This window comes from Ursus maritimus, unplaced genomic scaffold (genome assembly GCF_017311325.1).
Source record: "Ursus maritimus isolate PB19 unplaced genomic scaffold, ASM1731132v1 scaffold_17, whole genome shotgun sequence".
In the NCBI taxonomy this organism is placed as follows: Eukaryota; Metazoa; Chordata; class Mammalia; order Carnivora; family Ursidae; genus Ursus; species Ursus maritimus.
This window is the reverse complement of record NW_024424119.1, coordinates 13,143,045-13,158,184: the sequence shown is the minus strand read 5'-3', so window position 1 is coordinate 13,158,184 and position 15,140 is coordinate 13,143,045. Positions and strand designations below refer to the sequence as shown.

Below are 15,140 nucleotides of genomic sequence, written 5' to 3'. Positions count from 1 at the left end.
GTTTAGTAAATTCTATTCTAGAGCAGTAAGCGGATGGAGCCTTCGTGTTGCCTCACAGCTAGTTTCTCCCTTCTCCCCCCTTCCCGCCTTCCTCCGCCATTGCTCAGCCCACACTCAGGGAATTGTGCAATTTGCTCAGTTCATCAGGAAGTTGATGAGAACGATATCAGTGTTTCTGATTTTCTTTTAGATTTTTTAGTCTATAAGAAAGCACCACTTTCCAGACTAATTTGACTTTCAGGTTTCTAGCAGCCAGCTGGTAAAGAGGACGTGATCTATTACACATTTCACATTGTTATAAGATAAAAACCAATCTCTTAGGAGATATTTAAGTCAAATGCAATTAAGTGGAAAGACGAGTCTGTGTTTTCTACTTGCTTTTCAGCGCTTGGTCTTTGAAGTTTAGTAGATAAAAAGGTAGTGAGTAGCCTTTCTATATAGGAAGAAATTTGAATGCCATACTATCAGCTAAATGTGCTGAAGTTTTAAAATATAATGTATATATTTGAAGCACGCAGGCACCCATGGGTATGGTTAAGGTTTGTGGAAATGGAGCTTTTCCTGACCAGTGATACTTTAGGAGTAGGGAATGCTCTCATTTCATGAAGATTAAAAAACAAGTTTAGGTCTTTAAATCATTCTTGAGATATTGAAATTGAGTGAGTTGCTGAGGATCAATTCAGAAACAGTTCTAAACCATCCTCTAAGAATGCCATAAATCATGCGTGCTGTGGCTCTAATTGAACAGCGTGGACCTGAGTCCTCATTAACTCGTCTGTAGGGAAGAGAAAATCGAGAGGAGCAAGGAAGAGGCCGAGGAGAAGACCTTTAGCGGGTGCTGGCCTGAGCTGCCATTGTTGAAGGACATCCTTTGAGCTAATTTCAGTCCCATAAAAAAAAAATCTATTTAGTGATTAGTAACCAGTGGATAAGAGCAGAAAGCCCAAGTGAATAAAGGCCATAAATACTGAAGTCCTTGGGATAACAGCCTGTAAAACTGTCAGAAAGCATTGCTTAAATGACAAAAGATAGCCGAAAGTAGCAAGAAGTGCTCGCTCTCGAGGCAATACCCCGTATTCTCAGACAGGGGCATAATTTAGTTTTCTACAAAAATAGGGGTTCTTCTTGAATCCAGTACCTGTCCCCACTTTATTTATTTGTAGTGGCTGGTATCGCCTTGCTTTTAATTTATGGCTGATTGCATTGGCTCGTAGGAATCATGACGCCCATTTAAGATAGCAGCGTTTCCAAAAGTAGAACTATGATTACTGAAACTTCTGTTTAGATCTGTCAAGATCTACTTACTTGCTAAGAATGTTTAGCCTAACCAGAGTGAGTGGGTGAGTGTGTGTGTGTGTGTGTGTGTGTGTGTGTGTGTATTTTTTAAAGGCAGATGGTTAGGAATTAGATGCTGTCTAGTGCCTTTCTCTTGTTTTTAAATTAAAGTCTGAAGTTCACAATTCTTCACTATTTTTCCCTAAGGGAAAAATAAGTAAATAAAGCCAGAAGAAGGTAAGTCTCTATTATGAACTGTTTTGTTATCACTGTACGCTGTGGAGATCACAAATGATTAAACTCTTCCCATCCAGTACTTAAGAGGTGTTTTCAGAGTTAGAGAAAATTCAGGATGATGGAATCAAGGGTCTTTATCCCAAACGCCTGTTGTTCTATGATGATGGTTTTATGGCATTTGAATTACAGTGTTAGCCAGCAAAATGATGTGTTTTCCAGTTTTCCAGTATACCGTTCAAATCCATGTGTGTTTGAGAGCTGCGTCTTCAGCGTCCTCAACGCGTCGTGCTTCTTCAAGCTAGAGAATTTTGTCAACTTATGGGTATTTGCTTCTCAGCATCCCGGCTGTGAGAACTAGAGGTGTCATTCACTGAAGGGAGCAGATGTTAAAGGTTCTTGCCCCTGCCTCCCTAATCCCAAACACCCTTGAAGAAGAGAAACGTCCTATTACCCAAATAGGCATCTTTCTGACGGTGAGAAAAGGCGGTAAAAGGCAGTAAATCTGCCTTCTCATTATGAAGTGCAACAATAGATTGATTTATGAAGAAAAGCAACTGTTGGGCTTATATGTGTGCATGGAAACGTAGGTTCCTTTAGAGCCTTAGAAGCAGTAGCTTTCCTCCTGTTCTTGAGAATTTAATATAACTAATACGGGATATGTTGATTCTAAGTGCCACATTTTTAAGGGGGTACGTGGAGAAGAAAACAAAACAAAACAAAGTCCACCTCCTAATGGTTTCACATGAGCACAGTCTCTTCCATGGGCTGTGTTTTTTTGCAATTTCAGTTCATTAAGACAGAGGGGAATTCTTAAAAATAGTTTTATTTTTATCAACTTTGTGTTAGTACTTAACACTTTAAATAAAAGTGAGTGCAAGTATAGCATATTTAGATGCTAGGTTTTTTATAAAATTTTCAGTTTCACTTAATGTGTCATTTTCAGCAAACACTATAAAATTACTGGATAGACCCATAGTAAAGATAATTTCAAATATCAGGGGTGGGGGAAGTCATGTTAAGTATTTTGTGTTGGGTTTTTAGGAAGGTCTTTGTGCACTTTCAAATCTTTTAAATAAGCCTGTGTTACCTCTTCTTTAGTAAGAAGCTTTGTTAGAGGATTTCTGTTTAACTGAAAAGTTAAATTTTAAGCTCTAAATCAATTTTGAGCATAGAATATTATAAAATACAAAAATCTGGATGGTCTCTAAATAAATTGATATGATACTGGCCTTGTATCCTTAGCACCTAGCACTCCAGAATTTGAAGTCTATGTGATATAATTAAGATTTGAGCAGGCAAATTACAGAATTCAAACTGACAATGATCTGTAGAGTTGATGTTAAAGCTCGTCTCTTTCAGTGAACAGGTATCCCCAATGTATGTGTATTTCTAAATTGTAGTAATAGCTGGGCTAACATGCTGTGTCCAAGAAGGTACATATAAACACTTGAAAAATTAAAAAGAAAAGTATTATTCAAATAAAGGTTCTATTCTTTCTTTTATCCCTGTGGCTTCCCTTACACGCATCCATGTGCACATGCATGTACATACCCACACCCGAAGAATTGTGGAGTGCTCTGATCCAGAGAAAAGGGATTCAGTGTGTTACCTGAAAAAAATGCACTTTATTTTAATTAGGAAGATACAAGGCTTCTAAAGACTTATTCCTTGCAACTATCAACAGTCTTTGTGATAAATAATAGACTGATAATGAGAAATGTCGCGTTTTGACCTGGTGATGATTGGATAGTTTTCAATCAATACTTTTTTTCCCGGTGGACTTCGGTTATTTTGGAAGTCAAAATACCATGGAAATAAAGGTCTTGGCACATAAAACGAAGTCTTGATGCCACTGCTATGATCGTAAATTTTAATGGGGAAAATTCTCTAAGATGTCCGAAGATGAAAATTAATAAAAACTCCTTGACATTTGTGTAAGTCTATAAAGATTCTGTAGGTGTCAATCAAGTGCTCTTTGGCCATTTTCAAGTAAGCCATTTTTTAAAAAGGTCTAAAGTTAATGAGAAAATGCAATTAAATGTCTTGTCAAATGCTCTCTTCAGGTGTATCTGTGTTTTACTTTATTTCAACTAATTACGATCTTTATGATGCCCTGAATTCATTCTCTTTAATTTACTTTACTGTTTTAAATTTTAGAATCCAGAGCTGAGAGCTATCACCCCATATAACGTACTCTGTTTGTACACCCCATATAAAGGACTCTGTTCAGTTCAACACTGCCCTTATAGAGAGAGGGAATCTGATACTTGTACGGTATGTTGAGCGTCCCGTGCTCTGCACAGGTGGGTTATTTCACAAGTAACTGAATAGTTCTTCTGACAAGAGCTTCAGGATCTTATTGTTAACTGATGAGCACTGGTGTTTTGATGTTCACTGGTCAGCTTCAATGATGGTTCTTTATGGGGCAATTCTATGAGGAAACTTGTTCTTTTCTTTCTCTTTTGTGAGGCATTACAGCTCTAAGCCCTCCGATTTGTAACTTTTTTTCTTTCTCTCTACCCTAATCCTCAAAATACACAAAAGAGGGGGGAAAAGACCAGTTAAAAGATATATCTCTGGTATTATAACTCAGTGGTATATTTTATGGCCAGTTGTGAAACACAACTTCTCTGCACACGGTCTTTGCTCAAGGAATAGCAACACGCTTAGAGGTGGTGCCACTGTAAAGGGTCTGTTTCCAGATGATTTCTCATTCCTACAGCTCTTAACAAGTGAGCGATATTTGGAACACATCTGGCACATACACCGTCTTGCAACAACTGGATTTTTTGAAAGATTTTATGTTCTGGCTGCAATAGTCAGTAGCAGCCTTCGAAGTACAACTGGTGATGAGAGATAAAAGACTTGGGGCTCTTGTGTTTAAAAGAGAGGAAGCTAAAAGAAAATTATAGCCATTCCCAAGTGTGGAAAAGGGTCTCATGGAAAGATTTATAGACCCTGGTTCCCCAAGGCCATTTCGTTTCCTAATGGGATTCTGTGTTCTCAGATGGGGGGTGATGGGCACAAATGATGACAGCACTTCATAACAACAGCAAAGATGGCAATAATAAGGAAGAAAGCAAATGCAGTTGCTAAAACCAGAGGCTACCACAATGTAAAGCCAGTTGTCTTGGCATCCAGGATGATTTTGTCCCTAAGTTGAATATGTAACAGAAATAAGGACCTTTCCTGGTTTGCTAACAGTAGAGACGGTAATTCTTAGGATCTTTCTCTCTTACCAGCAAATGATGGGCATGACAATAGTTTTTTTTTTTTTTAAAGATTTTATTTATTTGACAGAAAGAGAGACAGCCAGCAAGAGAGGGAACACAAGCAGGGGGAGTGGGAGAGGAAGAAGCAGTCTTCTAGCGGAGGAGCCTGATGTGGGGCTCGATCCCACAACGCCGGGACCACGCCCTGAGCCGAAGGCAGCCGCCTAACCGCTGTGCCACCCAGGCGCCCCATGACAATAGTTTTTGATAATATAAGGGCCCAGCAGACTAAATACCCTTACAATTTAACATCCAGTTCATTTCATTTTCATAATATCTACAAATGGAGAGGATTTGCCAAAGCGAGAATGGGGGGGGGGGTCTTCCCTGTGGTCATGGACTTGAGTAACTTGTCCAGCAAGTTGTAGCTTCCCATTCCAGTGTCCTTTCCCCAGTTTCACCTTGTTTTCAAAGAAAGACCTGTTGGCAGATTATTTAAAGCATTAAATCTATTTTTTCCCTGGAGGTTATGTATAGATTGCATGGAAGAGTTGATTACTAGGTGACTTCAGAAGGCAGATAGAAGAATTGATCATAGCGTGTTGTCTGATGTCAGTCTTCTTGATCGGCACTGATGTCAGGAGGATCAAGGCCATCCTAGGAGAAAAGTCCTTGCTTTTTAAAACAAAATTTATCAAACTAGTGATGGGAGTAGTGAGGATCTCTTGTATTATTGATTGGACAAATGTTAGAAGCAATTGACACAGACACACACATTCAGACCCAGGGATGAAGTGTTTTGTTTTATCACTGGTTTGCTTTGGGTGCCGATCGCAAGATGTCCCTTAGGGACAGAGGGATAGTCAATGCAGTTTTCACAGGGAGGTAGAAAACTCTGTTCCCTGACTGGTATTATAAAAGGGTGTTAATGTGTTCAGAACACTGCTTTAAATTAATTCCACTTTTTCAAGGTTAATAGGTGTAGTAGAAAGAACTGGATGGGAAATCAGAAAACTTGGTGCTAATCCATCTGTATATTACCTCCTGGCCACTTAATCTGATTGTGCTTTAGTTCCATCAGCAGTAAAATGGGGTTAAAAAATACATCCTTTTGTCTTAATCAGCTTGGGCTGCCTTAACAAAATACCGTAGAGTAGGCGGCTTAAACACCAGGGATTTATTTCCTACCGTTTTGGAGGCTGGGAAGGCCAAGGTCAAGGCGCTGTCTGATTCGGTTCCCCTCCGAGGGCTCTTTTCTTGGCTTGGATCTGGCTTCTTTCTCACTGTGTCTTCACATGCTGGGCGGGGAGTGAGGCAGGGAGCAAGCTCTCTGGTGTCTCTTCTAAATTTTGAGGGCACTAATCCCATCATGAAAGCCCCACCCTCATGACCGCATCTAAGCTTATATCACTTCCCAAAGGCCCCATCTCTAAATACCATCACTTGGAATAGGACTTTAACATAGGAATTTTGGCATGACCTGTTCAGTCTGTAGCACTTGCCTTTCTCATGGCAGAGCAAACGAAGTAATATAGTAAGGCTACACAAAGATACATTAAGAGGTTAGAGTTATTGACTGACATTTGTCCAATCGGATTTTCATATACCTTTCTATATAATAAAATTTTGTTCTTGGGATGCCTGGGTGGCTCAGTTGGTTAAAAGTCTGCCTTCAACTCAGATTATGATCTCAGGGTGTCTGGATCCAGCCCCTTGCCGGCTCCCTGCTCAGCAGGGAGTCTGCTTCTCCCTCTGCCTCTCCCCCTGGCTCGAGCTCCCTCCCTCTTTCTCTTTCTGTCAAATAAATAAATAAATAAATAAGATCTTTAAAAAAATAAAATTTTGTTCTTTTAGCACGTTTATTTTGAAGCAGGTATTCATGTAAAACTAAACAAAAATAAAAGTTCTCATTTCTTTTTGACAATTCACTCTTGCATCATTCTTGTTAGATTAACTTAATCTCAGTGTTCTTTCACAACTTTTCAATACTTAGTTCTTTGCTTAACTGTGAGCTTACTTCCTATTGAAACAGGTATCACAATATAGTAGCTATTGATGGGAATTGATAAGAGAATGCATTCACGTGATGAACATTTTCCACCCTTGTTTAAAATGGATATCATTTTTCTTTAAAAATGTGTTAAATGTGTATTTGAAAGTTGAGTTGGATTATTCTCCGTTTCTGACAGAAAAGGGACTAATTAAGGTAGTTTTTTTTCAGTTTTATCAAGCTATAATTGATGTATCAAATCATGTTAGACACCTTACGCTAATACAGTGTTATACATGTGTATATTGTGAAATGACTGCCACCATAAAGTCGGTCTACATCCATTGTAAATGAGACAGTCTCTTAAATGATACTATATGCTAAGGAAAAAAGGTGTCAGATGATTATTAATTTTTCGTGAAGGAAGCACTAAACTGACAAGAACCTAGTAGTTCAGTCATGAAAATTGAATAGAGATGTAAATATATTACATTTGTGTTTTCTTTGATTAGTGCTCACCCTTGACATAGTATTTCTGGATATTTGTGCAAAAAGAATTTTTATTGCCGGCCATGTGTTTTCTTTTTCTAAACAAAGTAGAAATTTTGTGAAAAAACGTAGCAATGTGTCTAAAATAATTTCTGTTTAACTGCTTAGACTGTATTCTTTCCTTTTCCTCTGAAGAAAAAAAAGGTGTATGTTATTCTTCCCCTTTTTCTTCATTATGATTGTTTTAAAGATTAAGTTGAAATTCTGTTCATATGTTGCCTGGGAGAAAAGGTGGAGCTTCTGTCTTCTGATTACCTAAGGAGGAAGCCTGCTCCCAGTGTTAAGAAACAATGCGGGATTTTACGAGCCCTCTCGTGTGACCTGCCTTGACAGGTGTTCTCTTTTGAAGCACTTAACTTGTAGGAGTTGTAAACATGTGGTTTTTCTTACTTGTCTTGGACAAAAATAATCCTCCGTAGAAAATCCATTACAAAATGATTTTGCATAGCCGTTGAATGTTGAAGATGCCATTGCAAATCTTGCTAGGCCATTGTTTTGGTAGTAAAGATATATCTTGTTTTAGGCAAAAGAGGAGTATATGGTCTATTGTAAATAATAGTAGCAACCAAATGTTGATTAGCTACCACTGGAAGAAGAGAAGGCTGGGAGTTTTTACTTTACACGAGCCTCAGTGCCCTCACTGAGGACATTAATGCCTAAGCAAACTTCCCCAATAGTAAGCAATAGAACCTAAGATTTTTTTTTTATCTGAATAAAGTCAGGTTTTTATTAGATACTGGGAAAAGGCTTGAGCAGTCAAGGTGAGAGATTTCTAAATTTAACACTCAACGAATGTTTGATGTGATAATGATTGTCATAGAATGAGTTTTTTTAAAATTTAAATTCGATTAATTAACATATAGTGTATTGTGAGTTTCAGAGGTAGATTTTAGTGATTCATCAGTTGCATATAACACCCAGTGCTCATTACATCACGTGCCGTCCTTAATGTCCCCCACACACCACCGCTCCAGCAACCCTCAGTTTGTTTCCTGTAGTTAAGAGTCTCTTATGGTTTGTCTCCTGAATTTGAGGTTCTTAAGGCTTGACTCTTGTCACCGTGGAGCACACCATTTAAAGGCACTTCATGTCTAGTGTTTGATTACTCAGAGGTCAGCTAAACATGTGCCTTTGGGCATCAACAGGAAGAAGCCAACAATTTTTTTTTAGTGGGGAGAATTTTGATATTTCAAAAACAAGTATCAAATTAGTAATGGGAAAAATCAGACCGTCATTGAAGTTCCCAATCCTTAGGTTTTGGCACATACACACATAAGGAGGGGAAAAGAGGATCCAATAATCTTTTCAATCCTTGGGGTCTGTAAACATCTTAACCTAGCTGTGTTTATGGTGCATATTTTTTTAAAAAAATAACCTTTCCTAGGTTATAAAATCATCCTCGATTTGCATTTTTGGAGAGTAAGTCTGATTTTATTTTCAAATAAAATACAGACTTAAAGTGAACAACAGCTCCATTTGGTTGGATTTGATAAAATATAAGACTGTGTCAGCCTCATCTACTAGCAGAATGGCTTTTTGAACAGTTAACATTTAGTCGAATTCTGGCCTGGTCTCGCTAAGGTAAGTTTAAGGTCCATCTGCTATGACACGATGGTGTACATGCTTCTTAGATGTTTTTACTGAGTGGTAACTGCATTCTTTCCCAGTGTTTTCTTGCAAAACACTTTGATGAGTATGCAGGGATGCTACTTCTGGATACATCAGTAAGTGTCTAATTTTTCTCATGATGCTTTTTTTTTTTCTCTTATGCTTTCTTAAATTTACAATTCTTTCCAAAACATGTTTTTGCATTTAGAGGGGAAAAAAAATGACTAACATAGGATCATTAATCTACCACAGTATCATTCGTATCATTTGTTTGAACTTTTAAATGTAAATATGCCTGGACCCCCACACCAAACCCGTTTAATCAGAGTTTCCTTATGTGTAGAATCCCCCCGATGGATTCTGATGAATATCCGTGGCTACAAATCTCTGGAGCCTTGATCGTTGGTTCTTAAAAGCCTCGTTGGGCCCCAAAACAGCAGCAGCAGCATCACCACTTAGAAACTTTTTATGGAATCCAGGTTCTCATCCCTATCCCAGAATTAGAGACTTAGAAACTCTGGAGTGGGACCCAGCTGTCTGTGTCTTAACAAGTTCTCCAGGTAATTCTAATGCCCGTGAAGGTGTGAGACCCCCTGTCTTTGATCATCCCAAGGGGACTCCTTGGCTCCAAAACCACAAATCCTTGTCCTGGTTACAAAAAGCTTCCAGGACACTAGATTTGCTACCTGTCGTTCAACATTTTATCCTTCTCCATTCACCTCTGTTGCTTTAAAGTGTCTATTTTAATATTGTCTGAATTAATGTGTCTTCTATCATAAACCTTAAATGCTTTGTGGACCAGGTCTGGCGGTAATGATAAACATTGGGCAAAAGCCTTTTTCTCCTGTTGTGTTATGCTCTTTACTCTTCGGCAATTTTCTGATGGTTGGTAACTGAGGATTTATTAACCTCGTTTGTGGTTAAGAAGCTAAAAGAAGGCTGCCTGCAGGTTTGGTTCTGACATTGGCGCGATGCTTGAGACAGATGGATCATGTTTAGCATGAGGTGGTTGGGGAGATGGCCACCATCCCCTCTTGCTTTCCTAATTAATGTCACTCTCAGCAAACAGCTCTGGCAGAACGGCTCCTTTAAGTCCAGGGCAACATGACTGGTCCAGCAGGAGGGGGAATTAGAGCTCTCTCCACTCACTGCAAGGAAACCCCTGTTTTGGCTCCCAAATGGTTTCCAGAGCTATCAAAATAATACCGTTTGCAGACACTTTTCATGGCTGAAAAGAGCAACTTGGAGAGGAAAAGGAGTACCCCGCGGCCCCTGGAAGAAATGTTTTGCAGCTGGGCATTGCGCAGAACTGCTAACTGAATGCCCATGCAGTGTAGCTCACGTTTTCGGCTCAGCAGTGGAAGAGCCACTCAACAGAAATGAAGAGTCCCTCGCAAAGGCGTCTGTGCTCGTAAACCAGCTCTTCTTTGTGGGCCACAGACCGCAGTGTGTCGGACATTGTACTGCAAATCTCAAGCAAATCTTGCAGTGCTGAAGGGTTGGTGGCCGCCTGCTGCTCATTAGAGACCCTGTCTGGCTCCGTTCCTGGGAATGAGTGGTAGATTGCTGACACCTGTTTTCCCATCCAGCCTGAGGATGTGAAGTGTGCATTAGGAATGCCTGAAAGTGCTTCCTTGTGTCCGAGTCTGGGTCTCGGTATTGCTTGGCCAGAAGGGGGTTGGGATTCAGGACTGGGAAGGAAGATGGAAAAAAAAATCCGTGGTGAGAAAACTACATTATCAACTGACCTGAGATTCTCCTCCTCATTTAGCGGCCCCTGCTGGTGCTCTTAGTTTGGTTTCCGCATGGCCCCGATAACTTGGTCATCCAATGAGCCAAGCCGAAAGAAGAAAGATATGTCCTGTACGTGAAAAGACCTCATCTGTTTCTCAAATAAGTATATAGTTGAGACTGTGAGCACATTAGAAATGGGAAATAGTCCAACATTAAGTTACTTTAAATTTGGCCTAAATATGTAAAATTCAAGCGTGTTGATGGTATGATCAATTTCTTTGCAGAGTTCTGCCCATGTATTTGTTCTTCTCACCTTTACCTACTGTAAAGCCTCATAAAAACTGGCAGAGGGTAGAACAGAGGACCTAAGGCTCCACCTTCAGTCCCAGATACAGAGTGCCTGCTGTATGCAGTGCATTGTGCTAAGTATGAGGGGATAACAAGCACAAGACAGACCCCTGCACCCCTGCCTTTGCAAGTCCCAGCAGTCTGCTGGAGAGAAAATACACACACATCAGAAGCAGCATAACACTGCAGCATGTCAGATACGCAAACAGATGAGATCCATTTTCAGTGGGTTTGGAGAAGGAAAACAACTGTGAGTCGAACAGGTTAGGGAGGATGTGGAACTTGTTCTGGATATTAGAGGATGAGGAGAATTCATGGTGAGAGAGTGGGGCATGTGTATGATGCTCTTTCCCTGGAATTAGAGGGTGGTGTGTGTGTGTGTGTGTGTGTCTGTGTGTTTAAAGTAGTGGCAGCATTTCCCACTGACTCATTTGTGGGGCTTGGCCAGATCTGCTTGTGAGCATTACCTCCGTTTGTGAACTATGGATGAATGGGGTTAGGGTTGGGTCATGACCTTGGACCAGAGTGAAATTAACTGGCTCATAATGTGATTGAACTAATGACCTTGGCCTCATTACCACTATGTTTTAACCAGTTGAGTCAATCAAACATTGCAGAAAGGGTAATCAAGGTAATCTTTTAGAAAGAGATTTGGATAGCAGTAAACACAGGACTGAAATCAAAGCCAGGTTCTTCCGTCATGTAATACCCAGGTGTTGGTCTCATCATCCTCTAGTTTATATACTTGTTTCTGCATCTAGTAAAAACATGGTGGACAAAACAAAAAGGACACCGTGGTTCTCCTGTGTCGCTGTTTTGGGCATAATGAAATGTGTATTCATTTTTCTTGCACAGCATTGGACTGTTTTTGCAGAGCCAAATATTTTTGAGCAATATGTTTTTTAATTTTAGGTGTGTAGTGTCCCATAAATTTATTGATGATGACTTTCTCTTCTTCTTTAAAGTCGGAACAACCCAGTCCTGCCAGCTCCAGCTCCAGCTCCAGCTCCAGCTTCACACCGTCCCAGACCAGGCAACAAGGTATCAGTATCTCCCAGGCAAACTATGAGACATTTTTCTCGTAAAACATCTTAATGAGTTGATTTATGGCCTATTTTCTACTGTTTTATTATTTGAATGATAACTTGGCTTTTATGCAGTTGTATTTATTTCCCCTAGGAATGCACTTGAGTATTGTTCTGATGTATGAGGCCAGCCTCCAGAAATTCTCCTTTTTCCAGTCCCTGCCATCAGAGTCCCATATTACAAAAGGATTATAGACACAGCCCCTTCCAGGGAGCTCCCAAAGGAAATACAATAGCAAAAGCTGGAGTTGAGAGGCTCTGACGTAGAGAAATAGGTTTTTACTCTCCCTCCTGCATGTCTTTCATTTTATTTATTTATTTTTCTACAGATTAATAGACCTGTTTTCTTCGGCAAATGTTAGTTTGCTGTCTTTAAAATTTATTTTCCCTCTACTTGAACTTAAATTTAAAGTAATCTAATAAAGAAATTTAAGCCAGAACATTAAATATATATTTTATACTTTTCTGGTGTGTGGAAATTTTCAAATACGGGCTCCTTTTCTTTCTTTTTTTTTTTTTTAACATGAAAAGTGAGATCATATGAAGGAATAATTTGTTTTTGAGCATCCTGTTGCACGTGACCTCTTTCGTTGACCATACTCAATTCCTGATGGCCTTGTATGTTTTGAAAAGGATTAAATTGTTGTTATGTATTTGGGCTAAGGCTAAGCTTCCAGGAAAAAAAATAAAAGACACTGATCGTTTTGGCTATTCAGATTTCTTGTTACCCTGACTTCCAAAGGTATAAGCCACTACAAAAGCAGAGGAATTTGGGTTTTGCAGAGTGTGAGATTGGAGGGAATCCATACTTACTTTAGAGCCGACTTAGTGATAACTCGGATATTCTTAGTGATAACTCAGATATTCGTGTCCTAGATTAGACTTCAGGAATTGTCTAGTCCAGAAGAAGAGTGCCTCTCACCTTCTTGTTTGCCTCCACAATCTCTTCTTTAACATTAAAAAGAATGGTCTTGTTTTCATCACATGTGGAGCGGTCAAGTGACAATAAGCCACACTGAATTTTGTTTTTTTTTTTTTCTAGTTATGTCCTGTTCTAGAATAAAAACTAGTTGTGACTTAATTTTTTTCTCTCCCATCTAATACTGGATACTCTCTTGAATTTTCCGGGCACCTGACTTACTACATGGTTTTATTTATGTAAATATATGCTGGTGTTTTGCCAGGAGTTTCTTTAAAGGTAAAATAAAAATTGGCCGCATAACATTGTTGCTTGAACAAGACCTTGTGTCCAAGATCAATATGAAGATCAGAGATAGGACATTACACCATGGAATTGAAATACTTTATAATCTGAACTTGACTGAAATGCTTGCTTGACCTGAAATTGACCTTGAAATAAAAGGAACAGCTAAACCTTAATAGATCAAAAACTACCACACAAAGGCTGCATTGCCAAGAACAAGTTACAACCATGGTGATTTATTAGCCTCAACTTTTCAATACGTGGATTAACCTAACAAAACATTCAATTTACTAATAGATCTTTCTGTTCCTTTTTAGGTATAATTTTTCTTAGGGAAGAAAAAATACATAGCAAAACATTCCTAGGAAATAGAGATTTTTCCAATGAACATCCTGGGGCATCTGTTGTGAAAACAGTAGTGTTGCAGTTAGATGTTACATTCCAGAAACTACCAAATTTGTTTTGTCAATTGTATAAATATATATAATAATGGGTTTTAAGTTTTTAGTTTTTTTTTTTTTCCTTTTGGCCAACGTTCAGAGCTGGCGAGCTGTCCCCTGTGTCCAGCATGACTGAATGTGTATGAATTCGTGTGTTTGATTGTGGTATGCTGTCCTTCCTCAGGTCCTTTAAGGTCTATAATGAAAGATCTGCATTCCGATGACAATGAGGAGGAATCAGATGAGGCAGAGGATAATGACAATGACTCGGAAATGGAGAGACCTGTAAATAGAGGAGGCAGCCGAAGCCGCAGGTGAGTGTCGTGGCAGGAACTCGGCTTCCGGTGACGGAATCATGCCTTTCCCCCAGACTTACCCCGAGAAACCACGACATAGGTGTGCCACACCAAAAAAGTGGCAGGAAATGGTCACGTTCATTTAAGTTGGGTGCTTATATTCCTTTCTCCAGGGAGCCGTGTATCCCTTTTCTCAGAAAGCAGGTTTTTTTCCTCTAAAAATGCTATAGGGAAAACATCCAATTAGGAGTCCTTGTTCTTGGAAGTAAGTCTATTCCAAGGTGGCAGGACTGACTGCGGAAATCAGCTCCGTTTTCATTTGAAGAGTTTGTGTGGCTCCATTGCTATAGCCTCAGAGTTTGAGGAAACGTGTTTGCTGTTTGTAGTTAGAAATACATAATTGGCTTCAGTGAATTATGTGTGTGACCTAATTAAAACTAGGATCACCTGTGTGTGTTTTCCAGCAAATAAATTCCTTTTAAGTGTGCTGACAATTAGGTTCCTTAAGTAGCTTTAATGCTGTGAGGCATAATTCCACATTATAAGATGGTAATTCATGTCACTTATAATTAATAGTCAACTTGAAATTGCCTTGAGGGTTTTATTTCTTTATCATGAGGAAAACAAATAGGCATGCTTACTTTAATGTGTTGGAGTAGAAAAAATATGAATCTACTTGAACTTAAAATCCAATTACATTTATAATACATCGCATTAAATCTTTTCCCATTATCCATTACTGTGTGGAAGGCCCTAAAATTCCTCAAAAGAATACCGTCTTAATCCCAGCTGGACAGATCGTATGTTTACTAATCCGTAATTCCTTGGTGTCCTTTGAGAAGGGCTCCTGGAGTGTACACACCCTATCAGATCTCTCAGTGATGCTTCCGTGTGGCCATACTCAGTACTTACACCCAATACCTCGTTCTCCACCTTGTCTCCCAAACTCCCCCATCTTTATTTTTTTTTGAATAGGAGAAAATAAGGAGCCTTATAGCCTTGGTGTTATAACATTTCCCTTTAGAACTCTTTAATCTGACAAGAAGGAAACTAACTGGTAGGACAGAAAGATCTAAAAATGGACTGGAACGTGGCAGTGAGTATATTTATAACCACCAAAATCCTGACTGCTGGCTGCTTTCAAATGTACCTGATGAAAAAT

General features: G+C 39.3%; 1 protein-coding gene across 1 annotated transcript in view; it reads left to right on the top strand.

Annotated features, from left to right (window-relative positions):
- MLLT3 (MLLT3 super elongation complex subunit) overlaps positions 1 to 15,140 on the top strand; it is a 266,270-nt gene that overhangs the window by 234,248 nt on the left and 16,882 nt on the right. Inside the window, exons 6-7 of the mRNA XM_040632319.1 lie at positions 11,919 to 11,994; positions 13,867 to 13,996. Coding sequence (XP_040488253.1) covers positions 11,919 to 11,994; positions 13,867 to 13,996 — 206 coding nt within the window. The remainder of the gene's footprint in view (positions 1 to 11,918; positions 11,995 to 13,866; positions 13,997 to 15,140) is intronic.